The sequence below is a fragment of the Oncorhynchus clarkii genome, chromosome 12, assembly GCF_045791955.1.
Source record: "Oncorhynchus clarkii lewisi isolate Uvic-CL-2024 chromosome 12, UVic_Ocla_1.0, whole genome shotgun sequence".
In the NCBI taxonomy this organism is placed as follows: Eukaryota; Metazoa; Chordata; class Actinopteri; order Salmoniformes; family Salmonidae; genus Oncorhynchus; species Oncorhynchus clarkii.
This window is the reverse complement of record NC_092158.1, coordinates 63,299,462-63,314,081: the sequence shown is the minus strand read 5'-3', so window position 1 is coordinate 63,314,081 and position 14,620 is coordinate 63,299,462. Positions and strand designations below refer to the sequence as shown.

At 42.5% G+C, this 14,620-nt stretch overlaps 2 protein-coding genes across 2 annotated transcripts; both read left to right on the top strand.

Moving 5' to 3' along the window:
* The first annotated feature begins 234 nt into the window (after nt 1–234).
* On the top strand, nt 235–2,098 carry LOC139422113 (ferritin, middle subunit). The gene is made up of 4 exons (XM_071173263.1): nt 235–406; nt 761–907; nt 1,140–1,265; nt 1,738–2,098. The coding sequence occupies exons 1-4, from the start codon at nt 305–307 to the stop codon at nt 1,891–1,893; spliced, it is 531 nt and encodes a 176-aa protein (XP_071029364.1). The 5' UTR covers nt 235–304; the 3' UTR covers nt 1,894–2,098.
* Nucleotides 2,099–11,062: 8,964 nt separating this feature from the next.
* On the top strand, nt 11,063–13,028 carry LOC139420933 (ferritin, middle subunit-like). The gene is made up of 4 exons (XM_071171357.1): nt 11,063–11,347; nt 11,702–11,848; nt 12,081–12,206; nt 12,677–13,028. Exons 1-4 carry the CDS (start codon nt 11,246–11,248, stop codon nt 12,830–12,832), a joined length of 531 nt encoding a protein of 176 aa, XP_071027458.1. The 5' UTR covers nt 11,063–11,245; the 3' UTR covers nt 12,833–13,028.
* Nucleotides 13,029–14,620: the final 1,592 nt, after the last annotated feature.

Sequence of the window (14,620 nt, the reverse complement as noted above, 5' to 3'; positions counted from 1 at the left end):
ATGACCCGCCTAGTTGCTGTTGAATTTCTAAAGGTGATTGGCTACGCTCTGTGAGGGTGGATTTCACTGACGCGTTCCGTTTGAACAATAAATAGAGCGAACAAGGCTCCTTCTAGTTCACAAGTCTGAGAAGACGCATGAAGAAGTTCTTGCTTCAACAGTGATTGAACGGAACTCCTCTGCCTTCGTCTCGCATTATCGAACATTCCGGATTGATAACACTTTCTTTAAGTATAATAGAGAAATAGTCGAATAAACCCTATTTTTGTACCGTTACTTTAGATATTAAAGAAAATCTGCCAAAATGGAGTCTCAGATCCGCCAGAACTATCACCACGATTGCGAAGCTGCCATCAACCGGATGATCAACTTGGAGATGTTTGCCTCCTACACCTACACTTCAATGGTAAGGTGTCTACCAAGATGACCGTTTTGTTGATTTACCTGTATTATTATGCCTGGGCCTAAATACCCTTTTTCACCTGGCTTTTTATTATATTGGCCTAGATAATTAATAGCCAATAAACTCTGTTGTGCATATTTGAGTTTGTTTTCTTCTCAAATGAAGCCGGGAATCTATCCTACTTTGGACAGGGCGCGTAACAACTCCTTGACAGGATAAATGGCAGGTTACCAAGTCGACTACAGACTAGACTGATTCATTCCTTTTATCAAGTTTCGTTTCCACAACAAGAACAGAATGCCGAGTCACGTTTGGCATATTTTTCTTCTAACCACGCTGTTTTGTTTATCCACCCAGGCTTTCTATTTCTCCCGTGACGACGTGGCTCTGCCTGGGTTCGCGCATTTCTTCAAGGAGAACAGCGACGAGGAGCGGGAGCACGCCGACAAGCTACTCTCCTTCCAGAACAAGCGAGGTGGACGCATTTTACTCCAGGACATCAAGGTGAGCCCCTGAACATCAAACACATTCAGATTGTAGACTGATAAGTCACTTTACTCCATGGAGTAAAGTGTCTCCAGCGCTAAGTTTATATAGAGAACCTGGAGTAGTCCTAAACATACTGCCTTTTACCACTGAACTGAAACTGTGCGAGGGGTGTAATTCTGTTCACTTTATCCTGACCGTAACATCTGATAGTAGTCCTTAACACTTCTGTTCACTTTGTCCTGTGTAGAAGCCAGAACGTGATGAGTGGGGCAATGGGCTGGAGGCCATGCAGTGTGCTCTGCAGCTGGAGAAGAATGTGAACCAGGCCCTGCTGGACCTGCACAAGATTGCCTCAGACAAGGTTGACCCCCATGTAAGTTATGGTGAAACCACACATCACATGTATGTATCACATAGAATACAGGTACTGTCTCAGGAATTGATCAGGGGTTTGATCTGATAACTAATGACACAGGATTGTGACCTGCTTCACATTCGCGCAATAGTCCACAGATGCACACTATGCAGCTAATGCGTAAGTTTGCAAAAAGGCCGTCAGGTTGTCTAGTGGTTAGAGCTTTGGGCTAGTAACAAAGGATGCTGGATTGAATCCCGGAGCTGACGAGGGAAAAATATGTTCTGCCCCTGAACAAGGCAGTAAGCCCATTGTTCCACATTAAAATGCAGTTGTAAATAAGTGTTTGTTAACGGACTTGCCTAGTTAAAAATGTTTACTGCAGACACCTCATCTGCACTTATGCCATTACCACCAGGCTCTTGTGTGTTACTGTATCTACAATGGTCTGTAGTCATTCTCTTGTCTGACCTGTGTTTTCCCTCTTTAGCTGTGTGACTTCCTGGAGACCCATTACCTGAATGAGCAGGTGGAGGCCATTAAGAAGCTGGGAGACCACATCACCAACCTCACCAAGATGGATGCTGTCAAAAACAAGATGGCAGAGTACCTGTTTGACAAGCACACCCTGGGAGGCCAGAGCTAAACCACTTCCATCCCAAGACTACGGCCTTCAGACCAGGACTCCTGGCTTCTCTGATAGATCCTACTGGCTTTGCATTTATAGGGAGGGGAGTGTTAAACTGTTGCAGTGCAACACAGCTGTAGCATTGGTGTTTCTGTTGACAACACTACTGTATTTTGGAGGCAAGGCTTCTTGTATAACAATTAAAAAATTATCACTAAAGGTTGTTGTTTTAAGTGTTGACCTGTAGTAATGGATGTTGTATCAGTCTATTCAGGTTCTTTGCTCTCTTACTGAGCATCTTCATACCAGTGACAATTGTAGACCTACTAGTGGCTGAGAATCATAACAATAGGAGAAGTTTAACATGCGGTTTATAAAGGATGTTACCTCTGACCACAGAGGGTGTCCTTCACTGTCTTGTAATAGAACCATGTCAACTAGGTCCATAGGAGGAAAATGGTTACCTACAGTTGATGTAGACCTTTACTATGGGCATCACAAGTTTATTAGACATCCTAGAGGTCAATCAAACCTGTTAGCCAGCTGTTATGGTGCATTATTTTTAGTGATGGAAAGTTTTGCATTTACTGACACAATTCATCTTTACTCTTATTTCATCTGGTAATGCTCTATAGTTCCCCCTCCAGCAAATTCTGAACTATATTCCAAATAGTAATTCTACAAGCCTCTCGTTCACCCTAAGGGGCTTATTGGAGCTGTCATATGGTCGCAAAGCTACTGGTAATTTACTGAACACTTTCATTTTGGTACTTGGCAGGCAAGGTTAACTTTAACTGACAAAATATATTGATAGACATTGTTAATGTGTCCATATGAGTTTTAAGTAGACCACTTGGTTAAAGGGGAAAATAGCCCAATGGGAAGTGTCTAAACAGCAATGGCATGTTCAATACATGCAACTTTTCACAACTGCCACCAATATTTACAACCAAGAAGTACGGTAAAATAATTGAGTACATATTTATGGTAATGGTATTCTTTAAGGTAAGGTTTCACAGCTTTCTTTGAATTATTTTACATGTGATAAGGCAACACAGGGCCATAGATTGGTGATAAGGAGTTACTCTTCATGGGGACTGAAACTAAAGGCAGATCTACACAATAAAACTAACATTACAATACAGATTTCACAACACATTAAGGGTTTGCCCTCAGGCCACTACTCTACCAAACAAAATCCATGTGTGTCTGTAGTGCATGTGTCTCTTCACAGTCCCTGCTGTCCCATAAGTTGTATTTGTATGTATTTTTAAATCTTTCTTTACTGCTTGCATGAGTTACTTGATGTGGAATAGTAGCCATGTCATGGCTCTCTGTAGTACTGTGCACCTGTTCTGGGCATAGGGACTGTGAAGAGACCTGGTAGCCGGTCTTGTGGGGTATGCATTGGTTTCTGAGTTGTGTGCTAGTAGTTTAAACTGACAGCTCGGTGCATTTAACATGTCAATACTTCTCCCAAATACAAGTAGTGATAATGTCAATCTCTCCTCTACTTTGAGCCATGAGATATTGACATTCATAATGTTAATGTTAGCTCTCTGTGTACATTTAAGGGTGAGCCGTGCTGCCCAGTTCTGGGCCAATTGTAATTTTCCTAAGTTTTGTGGCACCTGACCACATGACTGGAGAGTAGTCCAGGTGCGACAAAAACAAGGGCCTGTAGAACCTACCTTGTTGACAGCGTTGTTAAGAAGGCAGAGCAGTGCTTTATTATGGACAGATCTATCCCCATCTTAGCTGCTGTTGTATCAATATGTTTTTACCATGACAGAAGTTTATTCTCAACTTGTTACATTTCCACATTATCTATTACAAGATTTAGTTGAGGTTCAGTGTTTTAATTTTATGTCCCAAATACAATGCCTTTAGTTTTTTAAATTTAGGACTAACTTATCTCTTGCCACCCATTCTGAAAATGACTGCAGCTCTTAAGTGTTGCAATGATTTCACCTGCTGTGGTAGCTGATGTGTATAGCGTTGAGTCATCAGCATACATAAACACGCAGGCTTCAATCAGCACCAGTGGCAAGTCATTAGTAAAGATTGAAAAAGTAAGGGGCCTAGACAGCTGCTCTGGGGAATGCCTGACTCTTCCTAGATTATGTTGGAGAGGATTCCATTAAAGAACACCCTCTGTGTTCTGTTAGACAGGTAACTCTAGATCCACAATATAGCAGGGGATGTAAAGCCATAACACTTACGCTTTTTCCAGCAGCAGATTATGATCAATATTGTCAAAAGCTGCAGAGAAGTGCTTTGTTTATTTTTTATCTTTATTGAACTATGCTACCTTAAGTCGGTTAAGAACACATTCTTATTTACAATGACGGCCTAACAAAAGGCAAACGGCCTTTCACGACAAGAGAGACAACACAACACTACATAAAGAGAGACCAAAGACAACAACATAGCATGGTAGGCAGTAACAGGAGTCCGTTGTAACAGATAGGCCTACATTATTCAGTGTATATACATCCTTGGCTGAGTACCAGTGGAAAGTTTGGGACAGTCAAGTCAGTATGTTGCTAGCAACAAGATAATGTTTTGAGTTTATGATCTTGCTCACTGGTTCTCAAACCTAGTCCTGGGGACCCAAACGGGTGCACATTTTTGTTTTTGCCCTAGCACTACAAAGCTGATTAAAATGATCAACTCATCAAAAGGCTTTGATTTGAATCAGCTGTGTAGTGCTTGGGGAAAAACTAAAATGTGCACCCCTTTGGGTCCCCAGGACCAGGATTGAGAACCACTGATCTAGCTAATGATTAGCATCTAAATGTAGATGGGCAACCCCATAATACAGGTTATCATGCTTATTGCTAAATAACACACCTGCCTGATAATATGGACCGATATGTTATTTGGCATTTGTTTTTAGTAATTGCAGCTTAAGGTGGCAATACCAGTTATTGAGTGTAAGGGGGAAATGACTTTGTCACACAGGGGAATTAGGTGTTGCGTAACTTGGTTAATTAAATGAATAAAATAAGTATCTTTCTTTTGTGTTATTTGTAAACTCATGTTCCCTTTATCTAATATTAGGTTTTGGTTGAAGATCTGATAACATTCCGTATCAAAAATATGCAAAAATAGACCATGTACGACCCAAACATGATGAAGGGAACATATATAGAATAATGGGTTTTGACATTGGTGGTGACTTTCTTTTTATAGTTAGACAAACAGTTTAAAGTAATACAGAAATATATTGCTATTTGATTTCTGATTGACTAAATTGACAACATTTTCAGGAAAGTTGTTGTATTTTCCCTTCAATTCACCAGAAACAACCATTCACAGCTATTTATTTAAAAATACCTTAGTAAGTTACATAAGGTGCATAGTATAGTACACTGCTCAAAAAAATAAAGGGAACACTTAAACAACACAATGTAACTCCAAGTCAATCACACTTCTGTGAAATCAAACTGTCCACTTAGGAAGCAACACTGATTGACAATAAATTACACATGCTGTTGTGCAAATGGAATAGAAAACAGGTGGAAATTATAGACAATTAGCAAGACACACCCAATAAAGGAGTGGTTCTGCACGTGGTGACCACAGACCACTTCTCAGTTCCTATGCTTCCTGACTGATGTTTTGGTCACTTTTGAATGCTGGCGGTGCTTTCACTCTAGTGGTAGCATGAGACGGAGTCTACAACCCACACAAGTGGCTCAGGTAGTGCAGCTCATCCAGGATGGCACATCAATGCGAGCTGTGGCAAGAAGGTTTGCTGTGTCTGTCAGCGTAGTGTCCAGAGCATGGAGGCGCTACCAGGAGACAGGCCAGTACATCGGGAGACGTGGAGGAGGCCGTAGGAGGGCAACAACCCAGCAGCAGGACCGCTACCTCCGCCTTTGTGCAAGGAGGAGCAGGAGGAGCACTGCCAGAGGCCTGCAAAATGACCTCCAGCAGGCCACAAATGTGCATGTGTCTGCTCAAACGGTCAGAAACAGACTCCATGAGGGTGGTATGAGGGCCCGATGTCCACAGGTGGGGGTTGTGCTTACAGCCCAACACCGTGCAGGACATTTGGCATTTGCCAGAGAACACCAAGATTGGCAAATTCGCCACTGGCGCCCTGTGCTCTTCACAGATGAAAGCAGGTTCACACTGAGCACATGACAGACGTGACAGTCTGGAGACGCCATGGAGAGCGTTCTGCTGCCTGCAACATCCTCTAGCATGACCGGTTTGGCGGTGGGTCAGTCATGGTGTGGGGTGGCATTTCTTTGGGGGGCCGCACAGCCCTCCATGTGCTCGCCAGAGGTAGCCTGACTGCCATTAGGTACCGAGATGAGATCCTCAGACCCCTTGTGTGACCATATGCTGGTGCGGTTGGCCCTGGGTTCCTCCTAATGCAAGACAATGCTAGACCTCATGTGGCTGGAGTGTGTCAGCAGTTCCTGCAAGAGGAAGGCATTGATGCTATGGACTGGCCCGCCCGTTCCCCAGACCTGAATCCAATTGAGCACATCTGGGACATCATGTCTCGCTCCATCCACCAACGCCACGTTGCACCACAGACTGTCCAGGAGTTGGCGGATGCTTTAGTACAGGTCTGGGAGGAGATCCCTCAGGAGACCATCCGCCACCTCATCAGGAGCATGCCCAGGCGTTGTAGGGAGGTCTCAACCTTTAAGTCTCTACTGAAGACTCATCTCTTCAGTGGGTCATATGATTGAGTGTAGTCTGGCCCAGGAGTGGGAGGGTGAACGGAAAGGCTCTGGAGCAACGAACCGCCCTTGCTGTCTCTGCCTGGCCGGTTCCCCTCTTTCCACTGGGATTCTCTGCCTCTAACCCTATTACAGGGGCTGAGTCACTGGCTTACTGGGGCTCTCTCATGCTGTCCCTGGAGGGGGTGCGTCACCTGAGTGGGTTGATTCACTGATGTGGTCATCCTGTCTGGGTTGGCGCCCCCCCCCCCCCTTGGGTTGTGCCGTGGCGGAGGTCTTTGTGGGCTATACTCAGCCTTGTCTCAGGAAGGTAAGTTGGTGGTTGAAGATATCCCTCTAGTGGTGTGGGGGCTGTGCTTTGGCAAAGTGGGTGGGGTTATATCCTTCCTGTTTGGCCCTGTCCGGGGGTGTCCTCGGATGGGGCCACAGTGTCTCCTGACCCCTCCTGTCTCAGCCTCCAGTATTTATGCTGCAGTAGTTTATGTGTCGAGGGGCTAGGGTCAGTTTGTTATATCTGGAGTACTTCTCCTGTCCTATTCGGTGTCCTGTGTGAATTTAAGTGTGTGTTCTCTAATTCTTTCTTTCTCTCTCTCGGAGGACCTGAGCCCTAGGACCATGCCCCAGGAATACCTGACATGATGACTCCTTGCTGTCCCCAGCCCACCTGACTGTGCTGCTGCTCCAGTTTCAACTGTTCTGCCTTATTATTATTCGACCATGCTGGTCATTTATGAACATTTGAACATCTTGACCATGTTCTGTTATAATCTCCACCCGGCACAGCCAGAAGAGGACTGGCCACCCCACATAGCCTGGTTCCTCTCTAGGTTTCTTCCTAGGTTTTGGCCTTTCTAGGGAGTTTTTCCTAGCCACCGTGCTTCTACACCTGCATTGCTTGCTGTTTGGGGTTTTAGGCTGGGTTTCTGTACAGCACTTTGAGATATCAGCTGATGTACGAAGGGCTATATAAATAAATTTGATTTGATTTGATACAGGCATGTGGAGGCCACACACACTACTGAGCCTCATTTTGACTTGTTTTATGGACATTACATCAAAGTTGGATCAGCCTGTAGTGTGGTTTTCCACTTTAATTTGGAGTGTGACTCCAAATCCAGACCTCCATGGGTTGATAAATTAGATTTTGTTGTCAGCACATTCAACTATGTAAAGAAAAAAGTATTTAATAAGAATATTCCATTCATTCATATCTAGGATGTGATATTTTAGTGTTCCCTTTATTTTTTTGAGCAGTGTATATGTTCCTGCTGTTGTCTCCTTCCCTTTTTCCTTTTCTTCAAATCTGGTATCAGTCGGTCTTCACCCATTCATCACCCTTCATGTCTGTTTCTGCAGTCACAAAACTGCGCCTCCTTCCACCATTGTCACTGTGATAACAGAACAGAACTACCTTGAGACCAACGATGGTGGATAAATGATAGTTAACAGAGGCTGTTTACCACTGTCTGCTTAAGGAGGTGGCTCCTTAAGCAGACAATGCGATAGTGGTCTGCTTAGTTAATTGACTTCCATTTGGGGAAATTGAAGGAGTGGGCTGTCTTGCTTCCTCTTCCGTCTCTGCTTGAGAATGCTGAGTCACAATGACAAGGCAGAAATACAGCCAGGGCAGAGCCTGAGTCAGTCCATACTGTAGTAGAACCAACAGGAGGTTATGACAGGAATAAGCAGGGGAACAAATTTGACTGGGGACAGGGGGGACATGCATTTTTGTCCATCCCCCCCAGTTTTATCATTGGAATGTGATACAAAACGAGACAACGGTGTGCTTTTGAACCATGCGGATCCCTCCGAGCAGTCGGGAAGGCTGTTTGCAGTGTTTATTTAACGCCACCAAAATATAAATATGTATGTCCCCCCCCACATCTAAAACCAATGTTGCGCCCCTGGTGGGAGGGAGTAATAGGGAGAGAGGGGGAGGGGGAAAGAGTAAAGAAGAAAAACACTGTCACCCTTCAGAACTTCAATAGAAAGAGTTATGTAATGGTTAACCATTTACGGTATTACTTACTGTTCACAACTTTGTGCGGCTGGTCACGTGATGGACCCTGTCATGACTTTAACAACTTAACACAGGTTCTCGGGGTTGAACATTACAGAAGAGATTTGCATAGAGAAATTAAGACAATTATTTGCCAATTTCAATTTTAATCCTGTTTGCCATTCTGCTAAAATAAGGTCACTTAGAACAACCTGGAGGGGTAGACGTAACATAGTAAAAGTATATTTGGGAATACTTCAATTAGTATGATATGTATTCATTTGTGGCTGTCCATCATCAATTTGGTATTATAATAAATGAATGGTAATTCGTACAATATGTTACGAATTGCAATTTGTACAATATGTTACGATTTGCTAAACATATGATATGTTACGAATTGCAATTTGTACAATATGTTACGATTTGCTAAACATATGATATGTTACGAATTCCAATTTGTTGTGGCTAACTTTAGCTCAATGGCTAGGTGTAACGTTAGCTAGGTGGCTAAAATTAGTTAGGTTAGGGCTTAAGGGTTAAGGTTACGTCTAAAATAAGGTTAGGAGTTACGTTAAAGGGTTAGGGTTAGCTAACATGCTAAGTAGTTGCAAAGTAGCTAAAAAGTAGTAAATAGTTGCAAAGTTGATAATTAGCAAAAAAGCTGAAGTTGTCCGTGATGAGTTACAAGCATCTTTTGGGATGCTAGACATTTGCGTTATATGCTCACCCAAACTTATACTTTAAGCATGACACATAATTTTGTCAAAAAGTGATGTCCCTTTTCGCAAAAAAAAGGAATGCCAAGTATGTCACAGCCCTTTTTGTAACACCGGTTTAAGCATGAGTCTACTGCCACTTCCAACAGTCTGAAGAGGCTTCGTCTCATTGTCTCCAAAACTTTGATGGCACTCATAATAAAATCATTACGCTATTAAGTGAGGTTCAGCCTAGAACAGTTGATCAAAGTAACAGAAAGCAAGGCACATACTTCAATGATTATCTATGTTGAAGACCCTTACCCCCATTTGAAGCAGCTTCATAATTTTTCAACAAACAATGAACCTAGATAGTAGCTATGACAAACTGATAGATAGAGCCTGTTTTGGTTTACATTTTTAGGAAAAAGGGGGTCCTATTCTCAAACAATTGGAGTAGAGGCACTATCTTACATACTAGGCCAGGAAAGACCAGGGTCTGTATAAATCAGTGGAGGCTGGGGGGAGGAGCTTCCCCATCAATGTAATGTTAATCAATGTGATCTAAAAGGCAAAACTGATCCTAAATCGGCACTCTTACTCTGATAGGCTTGATGCATACTGCCCCAGTAGACCTAAGCTGTGTTCGAATACCCATACTAAAATACTGTATACTACATACTTAAGGAGCACATACTGCATACTATCCGTTCATAGGGCTCCCGAATGGCGCAGCGGACTATTTAAAAAATAAAAAAAATGTTTTATTAACAACAAATCAATACATAAATCACATGAGGGAACACAAGCATACATAGATTACAAACAATAGACAATCGAGCTAGGGGGTACAATATCACATTACAATTACACAAGGACCTTAAGGGACATGCATATACTTACAATTCTAACAGCTTTTTTGTTAGTAGAGCATTGAGCATTTAACCGTCTTAAAATACAGTTCAATTTCTTTTTGTAGGGTACGAAAATGTGGTTTTCTGTTTGTAAATTTACATTTGTGTATATGAAATTTGGCCAAAAGAATAATGAAAATAATGAAATTAATTACATAAAAATGTTTCAGCTTATTTCTCAATTAGCCTAATATTAGAATGAGTGTTCCAATTCTTCCTATTTTCTTCTAAGGATATAACACACACACCTTTTTTCAACAATAACCGCTGTAGTTAGACCTGCACTGCAGCGTTGCCTTTGGCTGATACTACTGCTTTAGTTGTTTCCAATAAAATGTTACTTTGATATAAACTAAGCAGCAACAAAAAAAATATAGACCGAGATGAAGAGGTCAAGGCGAGAGACTTTACTCCGCCCAATATCTGTCCGCGTGAGAGAAGACCGTTTTTTCTAATTACTTGAGGATTTTGATAGAATATACGTTTCGTAATGTTTAAGCTTTTACAAATGTACTGATATATGTGGATGCACGTGGCATTCTGGCAACTTTGAGAAAAACAACGTTGAGTTGTGCATGTTGCTACACGCGTACCTGCCCTATCATTGGCTATAATGGTCCCACCTGACCTTCACTGTCTTCATTCGTTGAGTACATGTATTTCCATTGTTAGAGTGGTCACTCGGCTCTCTTGTCAGTAGAATAAATAATATTTGCCGCTGGTCATGTGTATGAGTGGGAAGACGTCTTCAAATGACCCGCCTAGTTGCTGTTGAATTTCTAAAGGTGATTGGCTACGCTCTGTGAGGGTGGATTTCACTGACGCGTTCCGTTTGAACAATAAATAGAGCGAACAAGGCTCCTTCTAGTTCACAAGTCTGAGAAGACGCATGAAGAAGTTCTTGCTTCAACAGTGATTGAACGGAACTCCTCTGCCTTCGTCTCGCATTATCGAACATTCCGGATTGATAACACTTTCTTTAAGTATAATAGAGAAATAGTCGAATAAACCCTATTTTTGTACCGTTACTTTAGATATTAAAGAAAATCTGCCAAAATGGAGTCTCAGATCCGCCAGAACTATCACCACGATTGCGAAGCTGCCATCAACCGGATGATCAACTTGGAGATGTTTGCCTCCTACACCTACACTTCAATGGTAAGGTGTCTACCAAGATGACCGTTTTGTTGATTTACCTGTATTATTATGCCTGGGCCTAAATACCCTTTTTCACCTGGCTTTTTATTATATTGGCCTAGATAATTAATAGCCAATAAACTCTGTTGTGCATATTTGAGTTTGTTTTCTTCTCAAATGAAGCCGGGAATCTATCCTACTTTGGACAGGGCGCGTAACAACTCCTTGACAGGATAAATGGCAGGTTACCAAGTCGACTACAGACTAGACTGATTCATTCCTTTTATCAAGTTTCGTTTCCACAACAAGAACAGAATGCCGAGTCACGTTTGGCATATTTTTCTTCTAACCACGCTGTTTTGTTTATCCACCCAGGCTTTCTATTTCTCCCGTGACGACGTGGCTCTGCCTGGGTTCGCGCATTTCTTCAAGGAGAACAGCGACGAGGAGCGGGAGCACGCCGACAAGCTACTCACCTTCCAGAACAAGCGAGGTGGACGCATTTTACTCCAGGACATCAAGGTGAGCCCCTGAACATCAAACACATTCAGATTGTAGACTGATAAGTCACTTTACTCCATGGAGTAAAGTGTCTCCAGCGCTAAGTTTATATAGAGAACCTGGAGTAGCCCTAAACATACTGCCTCTAACCACTGAACTGAAACTGTGCGAGGGGTGTAATTCTGTGCACTTTATCCTGACCGTAACATCTGATAGTAGTCCTTAACACTTCTGTTCACTTTGTCCTGTGTAGAAGCCAGAACGTGATGAGTGGGGCAATGGGTTGGAGGCCATGCAGTGTGCTCTGCAGCTGGAGAAGAATGTGAACCAGGCCCTGCTGGACCTGCACAAGATTGCCTCAGACAAGGTTGACCCCCATGTAAGTTATGGTGAAACCACACATCACATGTATGTATCACATAGAATACAGGTACTGTCTCAGGAATTGATCAGGGGTTTGATCTGATAACTAATGACACAGGATTGTGACCTGCTTCACATTCGCGCAATAGTCCACAGATGCACACTATGCAGCTAATGCGTAAGTTTGCAAAAAGGCCGTCAGGTTGTCTAGTGGTTAGAGCTTTGGGCTAGTAACAAAGGATGCTGGATTGAATCCCGGAGCTGACGAGGGAAAAATATGTTCTGCCCCTGAACAAGGCAGTAAGCCCATTGTTCCACATTAAAATGCAGTTGTAAATAAGTTTGTTAACGGACTTGCCTAGTTAAAAATGTTTACTGCAGACACCTCATCTGCACTTATGCCATTACCACCAGGCTCTTGTGTGTGACTGTATCTACAATGGTCTGTAGTCATTCTCTTGTCTGACCTGTGTTTTCCCTCTTTAGCTGTGTGACTTCCTGGAGACCCATTACCTGAATGAGCAGGTGGAGGCCATTAAGAAGCTGGGAGACCACATCACCAACCTCACCAAGATGGATGCTGTCAAAAACAAGATGGCAGAGTACCTGTTTGACAAGCACACCCTGGGAGGCCAGAGCTAAACCACTTCCATCCCAAGACTACGGCCTTCAGACCAGGACTCCTGGCTTCTCTGATAGATCCTACTGGCTTTGCATTTATAGGGAGGGGAGTGTTAAACTGTTGCAGTGCAACACAGCTGTAGCATTGGTGTTTCTGTTGACAACACTACTGTATTCTGGAGGCAAGGCTTCTTGTATAACAATTAAAAAATTATCACTAAAGGTTGTTGTTTTAAGTGTTGACCTGTAGTAATGGATGTTGTATCAGTCTATTCAGGTTCTTTGCTCTCTTACTGAGCATCTTCATACCAGTGACAATTGTAGACCTACTAGTGGCTGAGAATCATAACAATAGGAGAAGTTTAACATGCGGTTTATAAAGGATGTTACCTCTGACCACAGAGGGTGTCCTTCACTGTCTTGTAATAGAACCATGTCAACTAGGTCCATAGGAGGAAAATGGTTACCTACAGTTGATGTAGACCTTTACTATGGGCATCACAAGTTTATTAGACATCCTAGAGGTCAATCAAACCTGTTAGCCAGCTGTTATGGTGCATTATTTTTAGTGATGGAAAGTTTTGCATTTACTGACACAATTCATCTTTACTCTTATTTCAGCTGGTAATGCTCTATAGTTCCCCCTCCAGCAAATTCTGAACTATATTCCAAATAGTAAATTCCAAATAGTACAAGCCTCTTGTTCACCCTAAGGGGCTTATTGGAGCTGTCATATGGTCGCAAAGCTACTGGTAATTTACTGAACACTTTCATTTTGGTACTTGGCAGGCAAGGTTAACTTTAACTGACAAAATATATTGATAGACATTGTTAATGTGTCCATATGAGTTTTAAGTAGACCATTTGGTTAAAGGGGAAAATAGCCCAATGGGAAGTGTCTAAACAGCAATGGCATGTTCAATACATGCAACTTTTCACAACTGCCACCAATATTTGCAACCAAGAAGTACGGTAAAATTGAGTACATATTTATGGTAATGGTATTCTTTAAGGTAAGGTTTCACAGCTTTCATTGAATTTGAATTATTTTACATGTGGTAAGGCAACACAGGGCCATAGATTTGTGATAAGGAGTTACTCTTCATGGGGAATGAAACTAAAGGCAGATCTACACAACTAACATTACAATACAGATTTCACAACACATTAAGGGTTTGCCCTCAAGCCACTACTCTACCAAACAAAATCTGTGTGTCTTCACAGTCCCCGCTGTCCCATAAGTTGTATTTGTCTGTATTTTTAAATCTTACTTTACTGCTTGCATGAGTTACTTGATGTGGAATAGTAGCCATGTCATGGCTCTCTGTAGTACTGTGCACCTGTTCTGGGCATAGGGACTGTGAAGAGACCTGGTAGCCGGTCTTGTGGGGTATGCATTGGTTTCTGAGTTGTGTGCTAGTAGTTTAAATTGACAACTCGGTGCATTCAACATGTCAATACTTCTCCCAAATACAAGTAGTGATAATGTCAATCTCTCCTCTACTTTGAGCCATGAGATATTGACATTCATAATGTTAATGTTAGCTCTCTGTGTACATTTAAGGGTGAGCCGTGCTGCCCAGTTCTGGGCCAATTGTAATTTTCATAAGTTTTGTGGCACCTGACCACATGACTGGAGAGTAGTCCAGGTGCGACAAAAACAAGGGCCTGTAGAACCTACCTTGTTGACAGCGTTGTTAAGAAGGCAGAGCAGTGCTTTATTATGGACAGATCTATCCCCATCTTAGCTACTGTTGTATCAATATGTTTTTACCATGACAGAAGTTTATTCTCAACTTGTTACATTTC